Raw genomic sequence first — 15,914 nt, 5'->3', positions numbered from 1 at the left:
CAATTCAAAAATATGAAATGCATTTTAACCAAAAAAAATATTTTTTTAATTAAAGCGATATATTTGCTTTTCACACGTAAGCTGGCGAGGCTTCGTTTCCAGATTCAGCCAATGAACGCTCAGTTGTTTGATCAGTTAACCAGTTAACCCGCCAAATTTCCCGCTCATTGTGGTCTCGTCGGAATCAATTCAGTACACTCTTCAGGAAATACGTTTTGCAGCCCCAGTAGAAAGAAAATAGTGTTAACATCATTCTTCATTATGGTTTCGGGAAGTAGAAAAATGTTTGTTCTCAAAAGAGGTAAGTTTATCTTTGTGGTCATGCGGATGTTATCCTTGAGCCACTTGCTGCCTTTTTAAGATTTCACCTCCAAATGAAAAACTCAACTTAATTCTTTGCAGATGGACGTCAAGAAGAAGTCCACTTCGATAAGATAACTTCTAGGATCCAAAAACTCTGCTATGGGTTGAATATGGATTTTGTGGATCCGGTCAGTAACTATTTCCTTTGATGGTGTGAAGGTGAAATTAATAAATGAATGCTTTTCGAATTCTTAACATGTTCAAATTCTTGTGCCGTATCTATCTCATACAGCCATCCATCACCTTAAAAGTTATCAGCGGCTTATATCCTGGAGTAACAACTGTTGAACTCGATAATTTAGCCGCAGAAACAGCAGCAACAATGACGACCAAGCATCCAGATTATGCCCTACTTGCAGCGAGAATAGCCATCTCTAATCTTCACAAGGAAACTAAGAAGACTTTCAGTGGTGAGATTTTACGGCTTGTTTCCGATTAGGTTTTTATTATTTTTTGTTTGTAATTCGGTCATAATCTGACGGCCTGTGTCCTGATTTTCAGAGGTGATGGATGATTTATACAAAATGAAAAATCCAGCCACCAACACCTGTACCCCCATGATATCAGATTTTCACCATGGAATTATTATGAAAAATGCAGACCAGTTAAATTCGGCCATTATATATGATCGAGATTTTAGTTATAATTATTTTGGCTTCAAGGTAAGTTTGATAAATCTTCTAGTAATTGAAAAGTAATCATGAAAGTACCCTCGTTGATATTATTTCATTTATTATTATTTTAGTGGGTGCTCCTTAAGCTAACTAGAAGTTTGATAATTCCCACATGTTTCAAATGTATTTTCATTGACCATTTTGTATTTATTTCTCTTAGTATTGAATACAGACATTCGAAGTGTAATAGCAATCGTTATTCATCAAAGTGTCGCACTTGCCACTATCTATTTCAAAAGGACAACTCGTTATTACATATATTCATTGTCATGGTGAAGAGATACACATGTATTATAATTTCACTCTTGAGAAGTCCAGTGCAAAAGATCCGCTGAAAGAATACAAGGGGTTTGAAATCGACTAGTCCTCAATTACGTTTTTGAACCTATTACAGCTAGTCAGTCCTGCAGTATGGGGAAAACTTTTATTGATTAAAGGCAACTGGTTGAAGGTTTTAAACAGTCTGCATTGGGTGATGTCTAGCTAATATCTTGACCTTGTATTATATCTGTTTATATTGCCTCTTAATACGAAGTTATTTATATCATCACCCTTAGCCTGACGAATGGTGGACAACAGTGATCATGATTGCGGGGGCTGGTTATAATCCTAACTGCTTTCTTTTGTAATTAGCAGATCTTTTTTGTCACTTGCATGTCCTGAAAGTGTGAGGTCATCTAGGATTTGCTATAACTTAGTTGTGTTCAATTATTTTGATGACCCTAAGAAATTACTATATGTACTAGAACATTAGAGAAAGGATTTTACCCCACATATTGAATGTAATTATGTAGAATTTTAATTAATACACCACTCTCAGCAAATGTTTGGAAAAGCCTGAAGGTATTTGAAAGAGAATGCTTGCATCTGCAGGAGGGCTGTGTTGCTAGATGAAAGCCTAAGTTAAATGGTATTATGCCCAGTTGTCTGGCAGTTTCCTTCATAATTATGTACTCCAATTATTTTTGCTAGGCTCTGTGGCCACCCTGTATGGATAATTTCTCTGATATCTGCTAAATGCTAGTGTGGTGATTGCTTGTATTTGTTCCTAAATAACATTTAAAAAATAATTGATTTTGTGAAACACATGAAATCAAACAATGAGAATTCTAATGTGTATTCTATAAAATATTTTTAGGTGGCAATCAATATTTGATGGGCAGAGCTATGATAATTCTGTTCTCATCTATTGGAAAGTTCCCCAGGTTTCATTCACAGATGTAACTGATAGAATTTTCTTCAATAGGTACTCTTTTAACATGGTTTAATATAGAATTTAAATTTCTATTGTTTGTACATTTGAATTATTGAGGTATTTTTAATAATCAAGATTGGTATTTCTGTTAGTTTGGTATGTACTAGTATGAATTTTCTGAGGGCTCTTTATTTTTTACTTTTAGTGTAGTGTAAATATTACCAAATGGTGGTGTGATGAGAGAAATTAACTAGGTATGTGATGGAAAAAAATGAAGTGTTATCACTGTGATATGTACATTGCAGCCATACTTATTTTGTTCTCCTCACACCTGAGGTACAGGACCTAGCTCTACCAACTTGAAAATCATTTGAAAACACCAAACCAATGTTCTGTTCTTTGAAAAAAGTTTACCGGGTTGTTTTTTCATTGAATGCATTTCCTTTTATAACTATGCATTTGGATATTTACTTACATGGTCAATCCAGACCCTTGAACGCTCCTACCTGCTGAAGATTAATGGTAAAGTCGTGGAACGTCCTCAGCACATGCTGATGCGCGTTTCAGTTGGAATCCATGGTGAGGATGTGCCGGCTGCCATTGAGACTTACAACCTCTTATCTGAAAGATTCTTCACTCATGCTTCTCCTACACTCTTCAATGCTGCAACACCAAGACCTCAACTCTCCAGGTAAGCTCCTAATTTTGGCCGTTATTTCTAGGCGTAATGGCTGTCTAAACATTTCATCGAATTTTGTTTGTATTTTGATGAAGTCAATTTCATTGTCCGTTCTGCTGTTTTGCCAGTTCTCTCATGGCTGACCGTATCTTCCTGTCCCAAGCCATTCTGTTGGTTTCTTCATACTTTCCTCCTATCTTAACCATGTCCAACATCATATGCCTTCGCCTCCCTGGTCCTCTCTAACAGCCTTCATCAGTCATTCCTTCATCATACAATGCCCTAACCAATTAACCTTCCTTTCCTTAATTATCTTTACCGATTGTCTCTGAGCTATCTTTTGTAACCCCTTCTCATTCTTACTCTGTCCTCCCTACTGATTCCTTCCATCCTCCTCCAGATCCACACGCAGTTGATGGAGTTCTTCCAGCTAAATACTGAATGATTAAAGTTTAAATGTTCTTTCAAGAAAAGTATAAGAAATCATCCTTGTATTTTTTCACAGTTGTTTCCTGCTAACAATGAAAGATGACAGCATTGAGGGTATCTATGACACATTAAGGCAGTGTGCATTGGTATCAAAATCTGCTGGAGGCATTGGGCTGAATATACACTGTATTAGAGCAACTGGCAGCTACATCTCTGGTACTAATGGCATTTCCAATGGTGTAGTTCCTATGCTTCGAGTATATAACAACACTGCTCGATATGTAGATCAAGGTGGAAATAAGGTATTTTACTAATGTTTTCTGTTTCTGGTTTATGTGTTATTTGATTATAAGAATAATTCACCAAATTTCATTTAATGTGATTGCTGTGAAGTTAGAAAACATGCATGTGTTGAGTTAACTTTGGATTTATCTAAATTTCAGAGACCGGGGGCATTTGCCATTTATTTGGAACCATGGCATGCTGACATTTTTGAATTTTTAGATTTAAAGAAGAACACTGGTAAAGAAGAGGTCAGGGCTCGTGACCTCTTCTATGCCCTTTGGATTCCTGATTTGTTCATGAAACGTGTTGAGAGTAATGGAGTTTGGAGTTTGATGTGTCCAAGTCAAAGCCCTGGTTTAGCAGATTGTTGGGGTGAAGAATTCGACAAACTGTACACTAAGTAAGTATACAATTTAGTATTAATTTTTAAGATCGATTATTGGCAAATTGTTATTTTTAAAGATTGAAATTGACAGAAGTAGGCATCGCTGTGAGTACAAGTATGTCAAAAAAAGGGAACCAGAACTTCAATTATCAAGGGGATGGAGGAATGTAATTCCTGTATTCGTTGAACTGATCACAGCATCATGCAGATGTGTAACTTTTAGAAAAATGATGAATAATGGCATTTTTATCTGTAAAACTATTTGAAATATGAAGAAGCATTTTTGTTTAAGTCACACAGAGTAAGGTTTTTTATCTCCTACTTTTTTTCAAGCTAACCCTGATGAGATTGCTAAATTGTATTAAAATAAGAAGCTGTGGTATTTCTCACATATTTTGTTATATTTTCCCTTGAGGGAGTGCATGTGGGGAGGAGCATGAGAAATTTCATTTTCTTATGCTTCCTCCAATAATGTTTTGAAGCATGCAAAAGTAATCTGGATTCCCTCAGACACCTTTCCTAACATTATTTATGGAAATGGTCGTATTGGGATTCACAGACTTTTTTGAGCCATGTAGGTGAACTGGAAAATACAACAGGTTGGCGAACATTTGTTTTTTGGCCATAAGTTATTTATGGGGATGATTAAATTTCATTAAGTCATTTCCATTCATCGCGCATCCAAGATATGCCAAAATCTTGATGAATATGGAAAGTTGTTTTTCCTTGGATGTAGCCTGTGTATTACAATAACCCCTTGTGGCTCTCCTCCTGTAAAGTTGGGAATTGCTTTGACTACAGCATTATATTAGCCAGCCTTGTAATCTGCTTCATACTGCAAAAATTTCGCTTTAATGACTTTATAAGTGCCACTTATCTTTTCAAATGTAGTTGAATCAGATGGGAACAGATCTATGATCTATGTCTGCCTGTGGTAATAAGCAATGATAATGCTATTCATATTGCTTGGAATGAAATCATAACACTCATCAAAAATGTATCTATCATCATCACAATGTTATTGCCTGTCTAGGATTACCATCAATCAAATGTGTATGCATGTATTTGAATGGAGGTGGAATTTGTTGTGTAATCATCCCTAGTCATATTATATTGCTGTTGACATGAATTTTCCTTCACATGTTGACAAAGGACGTCAAAGATGTTGATTTTTCAAATGGTAATGAATTACTTGTAATATAAGTAGGTGCAAAAGCTACTCAGAAATGATACCAAAATGAAACTCCACTTCTCTCTTTTTTTTAACTGTTCCAGTACAACTTCCTCAATTGATGGTCATTCACTTGTGCTGTAGTGGTATTCGGTTGTGCTTATTATACCTATTTACAGCAAATACAAGGGTAATCCCAGAAGTATCCGACCCAATGTAGAAGACACAAAATTTTGGATAAAAATGTATTTAATTTTCAACATAATCTCCTTTCAGCTCTCTACACTTATCCCGACAATGTTCAATAAGTTAGATACCCTTTTTGGCCATTGCAATAACAGATTTTTGAGCTGGTGCATTGTCTTGATGAAACAACACTTTCTTCTCAGGCAATTGCAGCCACTTTTGCTTGATTACTTTGCTCAAACGTTGCAATAAGTTTGCATAGTACTTGCCGTTGATAGTTTTTCCTTTTTCAAGATAGTTAATGAAAATTATCCCACGCGCATCCCAAAGAACCGATGCCATGACATTGCCTGCAGATGAAATGGTCTTTGCATTCTTTGGAGGTGTTTCTCCCTTTTGAATCCTATGTTTTGATTGTTCTTTTGTCTCGGGTGTGAAGTAATGGCCCCGTGTTTCATTCATGGTTATGAAACTGCGCAAAAATTCTGCTTTGTTGCTGTAAAATTTTGCTCATCACTGAATTGAAATATCTTCACGACATAGGTTTTGCTCAAGTGTGAGCAAACGTGGCACCCATCTTGCACACCGCTATCTCATGTCCAAATTTTCAGTTAATATGTGATGTACCGCACTTTTTGAAGTACGTACGTTATCTGCTAGGGCGTGCACTTTCAGTCGACGATCATCCAGGGTCACTTAGTGGATTTTCTTCACCGTTCCTGAAGTCGTCACCTCTTGGTCGACCAATGCGATGCTCGTCTTGGTGCAGCCTCGTTTAAACTCTGCTACCAAATATTTCTCTTGTAAACAAAGGAAGCAGACTCACTGAGAGTAGAATCCAGTGCTGCTTTAATATTGGTTGGGCTGAGACCTTTCAAATAAAAGTATTGTATCACGTAATGATGACCAGTTTTGTCCATTTTCACAAATTCACTAAAACGTTGACTTTTGATGGCTGCCAAACAAATACTAAACAACCTTGCGTCTCCAAAGTTGAAACATACGTTTTATAGATTGCATACTTTCTAATACATTGATATTTTTCAAACACGTACCGTCATCTCTAGGTCAGGCTGGGTGCATCTGGGCCTTCCCATGTATTGCTTTCTAAAATACTGTCATGGTGGGGTGGACTTTAATTTAAAGCTGCACTTTTCAGCTTCCATTGATTATTGAGGAGTTATTTTAAAATAAATTATGCCAGCTACTTATAAAGCTGAACCTTCAATGTACAAGTGACTTTTATAGAATAAGTGCTGCTGTTAGAATAGAACCAGGTTTCTTTAAGCTCAAGGGCATGACCATAGATATACCTGCCAATGCAATGAAGTTTTCCTGACTTTGGCAGTTCCCATTATATTGAGTTATAATTTGTGTTCTTATTAATTTATAGGGATTATTGAATCAATATCTGTGTGCAGATGACTCGGTGTCATAGCTAAGAGGTCATGCACTGTAGGCTGCTGAATACTAGTTGTTATGGAGCTGTGCGACTGTTGTGGCCATGACTTCTGTTCCCTAAACATTGGCAGCTTAGTTCAAATGTAAAAAGTTCCTCTGAAGTAATTTGAATTTGCCCGTTTGTTGAATGTACTGGCATTGTGATCCATCAGGCAATCATGTGCTTTATTTAAATGTGGGAAACTTGATGATCTTTGACTAATAGTTAAACTGATACTATTCAGTTTTGTACATGGAAAATGGCTAATATATAATTCTTGTCTTTTTTCATTTTATTTTTCAAGACAATATAAAACAAAATATATACTTGTGTGCAAACTTAACTGACTATATTTTACACTGTATATATAATATGTTTATTGTTCAAATGAAATCATTGGACTAAATATAATTTATTGTTTATAGTTTTTATTTCAACATTTTAATTTGTATGATGCTTATTTAATTTTGTTTTTCATCTTAAAAACTAGGTATGAATCTGAGGGTAAGTATCGCAAACAAGTTCAAGCACAGGTTCTTTGGTATGCGATAATTGAATCCCAGATTGAAACTGGAACTCCTTTCATGCTGTACAAAGATGCCTGCAATAAAAAATCTAACCAGCAGAACTTGGGAACCATAAAATGCAGCAATTTGTGTACAGAAATTGTGGAATATAGTTCTCCTGATGAGGTAGGTTTTGTTTGGTTTATGTTGATAAGTTTGTGTAACTCAATAAAATGCAGGAATTAATCTACAAAAATATTGTTAAATAATGTATTGTGAGTGAACATGTGCATATATTGTTGCGTGGAAGATTGTCAATGACGTCGTTATAGTGCTATGTTGCTACAAGATTTTCACTTTGAAATTTTCTGTGCATACCATTTTGCACCTGCTATTTGGGCTATGTGTAGGGCATGTACGGCTCCTGGGATAGACATACTGATATTGGTGTTAAAAATATTCTTTTTGGCCAGGACTTGAACTTGGATTCCTTGATTTCTGGTGGAGTGCTTGAATAAACTGAGCTCCCAAGCTCTCATCTTACACATTGAGTTTCTAAGAGCTTTAAAGGAATAAGATAGGATAACTATATGTATCTGATGTCACAAGAATTGTAGTCGTGTTGCATGACACATTGTGCCACAATCCAAAAGGTTAAAGCCAACATTTAAACTCCAAGGGGTTTTTCTTTTCATAAATTTGGAGAATCATGGTAGATATAATGACCATTACTCAAATGCAATCATTCAATTATATGAAAGACTCTCCATTCTCGGGATGTCACCGGGTAGGTTGTTTTTCTGACAACAGTTTCGCCCGTGTTTCAACAAGCATCTTCAGGTCGAAGACGCTCGTTGAAACATGGGCGAAACTGTTGTCAGAAAAACAACCTACGCGGTGGTATCCCGAGAATGGAGAGTCTTTTATCTGAACGCTGCGAAAATCTACGATCCCATATTCAATTATATGAGCCAAAATATATAAATTTTACCATCTGAAAAATCATTAGCCTTGTACAGAACTTGTAACTGAGGAGCACTCAGCCTGGGGTATAATCAAGGGATACAGGTTCAAAACCTGGTCAAGATGTTGGCATATCTCACAGTTATTTGGATTTCTATGAAAGTTTGAAGTTTGTCTGTGGCTCAGTTTAACCAATATCTAAGGGAGTATTTTAGGAAAAGATCTATTGAAAGACATCGATGTATGGCATTGATTTGATGATTTTAAAGTTTTCCAGTTGTTGAGAAAGTTCCCAGTTATTAGTCATTGTGTGGTTAAAGGATTTTTACCCCAATTTTCAGAAGCCAGGACACATAAGTGACAGTAATTGTGAGTGGCCATGGACAAATGGTTTTTAGTGTAAGAAACAACTGCATTATTAAAGTACATATTCTGTTCTTTGGGTTAACCAATACACCATGTACATTGTAGATTGGATTAAATTTGCTACAATTAACTGTGCATGCCTAAGTAGAAGTTCAAATTAAAGTTAAATGCTCTGATTTCCATATTCTTTTTGGAAAAGCTATTTTCATTTGTGATTCTTGAGTATGCCCCTTACAAAGTAAATTATTTATGTTTGACTTAGACCTATGACATTTGAAGAAAAAAACCTGTTATCTTGAGTTCTCATAGGCTTTTTTTTTCAACATATTCATGTGATTCTGTTTTTAAGTGTTCTCTGACAAACAAAATTTTATGTCGTTCACTTCGGTTATTTATAAAATATTTTTTGCTCGTGAAAAAAAACCTTATAATTTGATGGTGGTTGACTAAAACTGTAAAATTTGCATGTAATTCGTGGTAATTTGATATGAAGCTGTGATAATATTTACACTTTTACTTAGTAAAATAATACTGGAACACTGTTGGTAATGGTGAAATCCTGAACTAAAAACTTGTGCATGCATATATAGATGTGTTTGTGTGGGTCGTGGTAGTCCTGGGGGTAGAGCGTTGGACTGCTGACTGGGGGGGGGGGGGAGGCCAGGTTCAATTCATGGGCAAGGCACTCTGGGCACCTGCAGCTCCACCCAAGCTATGTGATTTTTCAGGTACCTTCCTGGGGAACCATAACCGGCACAGGGAAAGGAACTGGCCCCCCTACCCTGATGTGTGAATTTCACACGCCATCGGGCTTAGTACTGGGTGAACTCGGCTATCACCTACCAAACCGACCTTTGGGTTGATTACTGTGTTTATGGTTATGGTATAAAAATATATATATATATATTTTACCATGAAATTGCTATGTAATTAGTTTCTTTGAAATGTCCTTTCAGATTGCCGTGTGCAACTTGGCTTCTATTGCCTTAAACATGTATGTGAAACCAGAGAAAGTCTATGATTTTGTCAAGTTGAAAGAAGTGACTAAAGTTATTACAAAAAATTTGAATAAAATAATTGATGTCAATTATTACCCTGTTCCTGAGGTAAGGGGTTTTCATTTTTTTTATCCCTGCATATATTTACACTCATCAATTATTGTATAACTCAGTCCTGGTAATGTTTCATTGAAATAATTATTTATATTCATTCGCATATTCCTCTGGTTCCAGGCAAAGTTGTCAAATATGAGGCATAGGCCAATTGGTATTGGTGTTCAAGGATTGGCTGATACTTTTATCTTAATGAGGATGCCTTTTGACAGTGAGAAAGCTAGAGACTTAAACAAGAAGATATTTGAGACTATTTACTTTGGTGCCTTAGAAGCAAGTTGTGAATTGTCGGAGAAGTATGGACCCTATGAAACCTATAATGGATCGCCTGTCAGCAAAGGAGTGAGTTGTCATGGCATTTGTAGTTTCATTGAGCTGTAGTATTGTTTGGCAATAAATGGAACTTAGTGTAGGCTGTGTGTTTGTTGTATGTTCTGAGTATTAAAGTTTGTTTCAACAGACGTTGCAGTTCGACATGTGGAATGTGACACCATCAGATCTCTGGGATTGGCCCGAGTTAAGAGAAAAGATTGCCAAGCATGGAATTCGTAACTCTCTTCTCCTGGCACCTATGCCCACGGCTTCTACTGCACAAATTTTGGGAAACAACGAGTCAATTGAACCATACACATCAAACATCTATACTAGGAGAGTTCTTTCAGGAGAATTTCAGGTTAGTCTATCCCTGCTATGGCTTGTTTGGTTTAGTATTACTTTCAGAAATAAGAAAAATGACTAAATAAATGCCATTGCATTAATGAACCGTATAGTTTCAGGATTAACTTTGTTTAAACTTTCCATATTGGAGAAAAATAATAATTAACTATCGTTATATCCACAATAGTATTTTTATTCACACTACCCGAGTTTCAAGACTTGTGTCATCTTCAGGTTTGAGGGGCCTTGGTCTGATGGATTGTAGGGGTGGAGACTGATTGGCTAGGTGAAAGAGCCAAAAAGGTGGTTCATAGGGGCCAAGTAGATGAGGGTGAGGGAAAAGGAAGCATTACATATGATGATATGCATTGTGACAACTCATGACCACTGGAATCTCATGCCAACTCACAAAAACCACCACCCGTCTTGACACAAAGTTGATGGTCAAGTATTCCAAGAGTATTATCAAATTGTAGTTTGTCACATGAGATAACTGATGGCATTGCCCATGCACTGAACCCACAACAATAAGTCATACTCTGCTCACTTTTTTAGTGAAAAAGAAGCATTATATGCGCTCTTCAATCCTTCCTCAGTGGGTTTATGGTCTTTGTAGTTCAAAGGACTGGGGGGAGAGGTGGGTACAGGAAAGGAGGGGGACTTAGGATCTTCAATGATTTACACTGGAACCAGAAAGCATTAGGCCATGTTCTCCTTGTGATGCTCTTAATAGGAAAGGAGGGAAGTGGGAGGGTAACAATTGTTCATGAACTCAGGTTGCGTTAGCGTACTAGCTTCCCACCCAGAGGGCCCGGGTTCAAATCCCGGCTGTGTTGAATATTTTTCAGTAGTATCACAATCCCTACTTGAGGTGCTTTGTGGAAGGCGTTCTTGAGTGAGTACACCGTCCGTTGGATGGGACATCAAGCTGCGGACCCCTTGGTGCCTTTCGTTAAGAGTAGGCTAATACTGATGCGGCGTTTCTCTCCACCCTTCATCCTTTCCTGTCCATCCCTAATGGTGCAAATGACCTCAGCTGTCGGTCGCCTCCCCTAAAGACTACTATTACTACGCGGGTTGTGTTGGCCATTGCATGAAGCACTATTTCAAGAGCTTCAAGGGGGTTCAGATGCCTTCCTTCTTCTTCATTGTGAAGGAGAGGGGGAGAGGTCACTATTGTGCTTATTTTCAAGTAAATGTTAAGCAAACATGTATTGTTTTTTCCCTTTGAATAGCATGTAATAACATGAACATAGGATATTAGTTAGTTTTCATTTGTCACATTATTTGACTGTTAAATTGGTCATTCAGATGCACTTAAATAAATTTTGTTGACTAATGTTTCCAAATTAAGTTGAACCGTCAATTATATTAATTGTGTACTAATTTTTATTTCTTTTGTGGGCATTCATGCTTTGTAAATGTATTTATTTTTGCATCACTTCTGAGGCAAGAATTAATTGAAGCTACCTTGTTTTGTACACAAGGTAGGTCACTCTTCCGCCAATGTAAGACACTACTACTTCATATTAGGAAATATTCCGAGTTTCTTATCCTGAAGGTTTCCAAAAAGTACACATTACCCGATTATTTTTCCAAATTCACAAATGTGATGATTTTTTGTTGTTTGCTTTGAAGTAAGTTGTCTTTCTTGTAAGCAGGAATGTTTTCATGTGGCCATGATATGGTCATTCCTCCCGAGTAATATGATAAACAAATTGGTGTCAAAAAAATAATTTATAGTCAACAGAGATTAAAATAACTGATAAATCCCCACCATGGTGCAAAAATGGAATAACACTGTAGGATAAGGACTTCCTGGTTGTTTGTTGATCTGATGCAGGGTGTGTTCCAATAGCAACGCAATTATATTTCCCATGCTGCTTTTATTGGTCGGAGTGTAATCAAACCACTTGAAGTATGTGGGGAGATGCTAAGCTTTGCCGCGAAACCAGTCTCAGTGCTCTCCAAGCAGTGGAAGCAGTTGTACGTATTCAAAAGCATACCTATCCGTATGGTTCAGACGTTTCAATTCGCCAATGGTACTGGCCCTCGGAAAATTTTAAAGCGTGATAATTAATATTTAATTATGGGTGCAATTTTGCATTAATATATACAGGAAGCATTCCAAAAGTAATGCAATTAAATTTCCTGCACCACTCTCATTGGTCATAGTGAGATTGAACCAGTTGGAGTAGGTTTTGGGGGGGGGCACTAATCTTTGCCATGAAACCAGTCCCAGTGCTCTCCAAGCTGTGGAAGCAGCAGGACGTCAGTAATTGCAAACCTCTGTGCGCCAATCGTGTCACGAAAAAAATGGAATCGACGATCGAGCGACGTTGTGTGATTACTAAGTTTTGTGCTAAACTGGAAAAATCTCATGGATACACTGAAAAAATAATTCATGAGGCTAACGGGGACTCTGCTCTGTCTTACTCGCAAGTTTCAAGGTGGTTAAAGGCCTCTAAGGAGGGCCGGGAAGAGGGTCATGATGAACAATGAGAGCAGCCATCAACCAGCAAAACTGAAAACAATGTGGCTCATGTTGACAATTATAGTACTCTTGACTGTAAATGAGTATTAAGATGTTTGTCAATGAATTGAAGTTGTCGTCTACTGTTGTTTCGCATTGTTACTGAAGAGTAAGCAATGACAAAAGTGTGCCCCAAGGTGTTTGCCGCAACATGATACAAGTCTGCAAGTTCCTGGCAAAACTCTAGGTGCCAGTGCTAGCCCACCATCCCTATAGTCCTGACTTTGCCCCTGCAGACTTTTTTATTCCCCCGGATTAAGGCAACCCTGAAAGGAACCCGTTTTTTGTCCAAAGAAGAGATCCAATCAGCTGTGACAAAGAACTTGTGAGATGTCCCCGAAGATACCTTCCAGGATGCATACCGGTCATAGCAGAGCTACTGGATAAAATGTGTAGATGCCCAAGGACAGTACTTCAAAGAAATTTTTGTTTATGCAAATCTCTTCTATAAATTACTTAAAAAATTAATTGCATTACTTTTGGAACGCACCCACTATTATCAATTATACATGATATGATTAATTATATATTTTCGAAAAATGTTATGTATGTGTATTTAAATTTTATTTCTGAGAGATTTTACCTGTACATTTTCCTCTTAGGTTGTCAACCACCATCTGTTGAGGGATCTCACAGAATCTGGCTTGTGGAATGATGATATGAAGAATGAAATTATTGCCAATGGTGGTTCAATCCAGGTACTTAGCTAAAATTTTGAAGTTATTACTATTGTATTGTAGCATAAAAAGACCCTATGTAAGGGTTATGATTCCATGTACATATAGATAGTTTGTTCTTCTGTGTTTTGACGTATGCTAGTATACAGAGAAAGCAATTTTGAAGTCAGTAGTTTTATCAGTGAAATGTGTCACTTAATGTATTCACATTTCGTAGTTATTTTTTATGGTAAAGATCACTTATTGAGGGAATGGATGCTTTAAATGTGAGTCCGTATGCAGTAATTTGTCATAATGCTTGTTAATAATTTGTTGGCTTCTTTTTTTTTGCAGTGTGTGATTGGTATCCCAGATGAGTTGAAGAAACTCTACAGGACCGTTTGGGAAATTCCACAGAAAAGTATTATTGAAATGGCTGTAGATAGAGGTGCATTTATTGACCAAAGCCAGTCTTTGAACATTCACATAGCTGAACCTAACTATGGGAAGCTTACTTCTATGCACTTTTACGCTTGGAAATCTGTAAGTATATTTAGTTTATTTGAATAATTGGAATAACCTGATATACCTGGTATTAACATTTAAGTGAATACAAACAAGGTTGTGTAGACAAGAGAATTATTAAGTCTTTTAGCAATTTTAAAGATAAATGCTGGAAAAGTGGCTCTGATAACCTGGTAAAATGATGAATAAATTAAGTGATCATAAATATATTCTCTGTCCATGTGTGTATTTATAAATTACCTATAAGGCAGAGTTGAATTTTTTTTTTTTCAAGTATAATTGGAAATCATCCTTCTCCATCATAATGGTTATAGTATGAGAAAACTGTCTTACAACATTCTTAATAAGAATTTTCAATTTGCTCATATCCTGTTCTTCCTGCAGGGTCTGAAAACTGGCATGTATTACCTTCGCACAAAGCCAGCAGCAACTGCCATTCAGTTCACTGTTGATAAATCAAAGCTAAAAAAGGCTGTGACCAATGGAGTGGAAGAATCTGAGCGAAAGGCAGAAAATTTGAAGGCTATGGTTTGTTCTCTAGAGAATAGGGATGAATGTCTGATGTGTGGATCATAAAATGTACATTTTGTCACGGGTGCCAGTGATGAGCATAAGATTACCTTTGTAATCCATTGTTTTTTCCCATGTGATCAATAGTGATACTTAAGGGAGAAAGTGCCAGACATCACGCGTCTTTTTTAACTCTTCATTTAACTTTCCATCTGTACTTGTATTTCATTGTCTTTAGTTTGAAAAGCTGAGTCCATGCAATTCATTGATGTCCTTCACTGGAAACAGTGAAAGTAATTCAGCATATAAGAGTGATCATGTTTAGCCGTTATGAGATATTTAACGTTTTTATTTATATTCAGTAATATCATGAAATGTCTAACTACCTTAGGGAAGTTGTGTGAAAGGGATGCACATAGTGATAACTCCAGGATGTTACGGCAAGCTGGAGGGATTACTCGAGTTATTGCTGATGAAAGTTTATTGGTACTTATTTCCAGTGAAACAGCATTTAGGAAGATCATATCTCTTCTTCTATTAAAAGTTTCTTTGGGAGTGCACATTTACCAGATATGTGCAATTACTGGAGTTCTAGCTTTAATATTACCATCAACTTCTTGTTTTTAAAAGTTGGTGTCTGAGCTGTGAATACATGTTATTCATTTGAATTTACATTATTGTACACTTTTTATATTGTGAAGTGCACTATATGCAATCAAGTGTACTGCAGTTCAGCAAACTGCATATTTTCACATGTGTTGGTTATGCTCTTGAATCAGAGCCATCATCATTTATGATTTTTTTTAAAGTTCCTCTGTATGAGATTAATCTTGAAGTCTTTTATTAAATTTTAAGGTCAATAAATATTTTTGGCTTGATGCAAGAATTATTATTTTACCCTGACATTTCGATGCTAAGGATGAAGGATTATGAAATTGAACCAAAACAGAAGGCACTGAATATTTTGCTGATTGTATTTTCATATTACAGTAAGCCACACTTGGTGGTTCAAGCCAGTTTGATGCATTGCATTGATAAATGCTTGTTACAATGGCAGTGCATAATTTCTCATTTCATGCTTGTGTGTGTTATATGCTGTGAAATGGGTTTAATCAGAAAAAGTTCTTCAGATATTCAATCGTGTCTGCTCATGTAATGTGGAAGGCAAGTCTTACGATATTTAAATTTTGGTCGAAACCCTTCTCCTTTGCACTAAATGTGGTTATGGATGTAACAATTTCTGAGTTAAAAATCATTCGCAGTCAAGGCGAATAATTT

At 36.6% G+C, this 15,914-nt stretch overlaps 1 protein-coding gene across 1 annotated transcript; it reads left to right on the top strand.

The window, feature by feature from the left end:
* Window positions 1-89: 89 nt before the first annotated feature.
* RnrL (Ribonucleoside diphosphate reductase large subunit) lies at window positions 90-15,514 on the top strand. The gene is made up of 14 exons (XM_071589269.1): window positions 90-301; window positions 403-491; window positions 596-773; window positions 865-1,025; window positions 2,721-2,923; window positions 3,417-3,642; window positions 3,784-4,025; window positions 7,299-7,500; window positions 9,600-9,749; window positions 9,876-10,097; window positions 10,216-10,428; window positions 13,548-13,643; window positions 13,956-14,144; window positions 14,511-15,514. Exons 1-14 carry the CDS (start codon window positions 262-264, stop codon window positions 14,700-14,702), a joined length of 2,403 nt encoding a protein of 800 aa, XP_071445370.1. The 5' UTR covers window positions 90-261; the 3' UTR covers window positions 14,703-15,514.
* Window positions 15,515-15,914: the final 400 nt, after the last annotated feature.

The sequence above is a fragment of the Hetaerina americana genome, unplaced genomic scaffold, assembly GCF_022747635.1.
Source record: "Hetaerina americana unplaced genomic scaffold, ioHetAmer1.1.p SCAF_35, whole genome shotgun sequence".
Taxonomy (NCBI): domain Eukaryota; kingdom Metazoa; phylum Arthropoda; class Insecta; order Odonata; family Calopterygidae; genus Hetaerina; species Hetaerina americana.
This window is presented reverse-complemented; position numbering and strand designations above follow the sequence as displayed.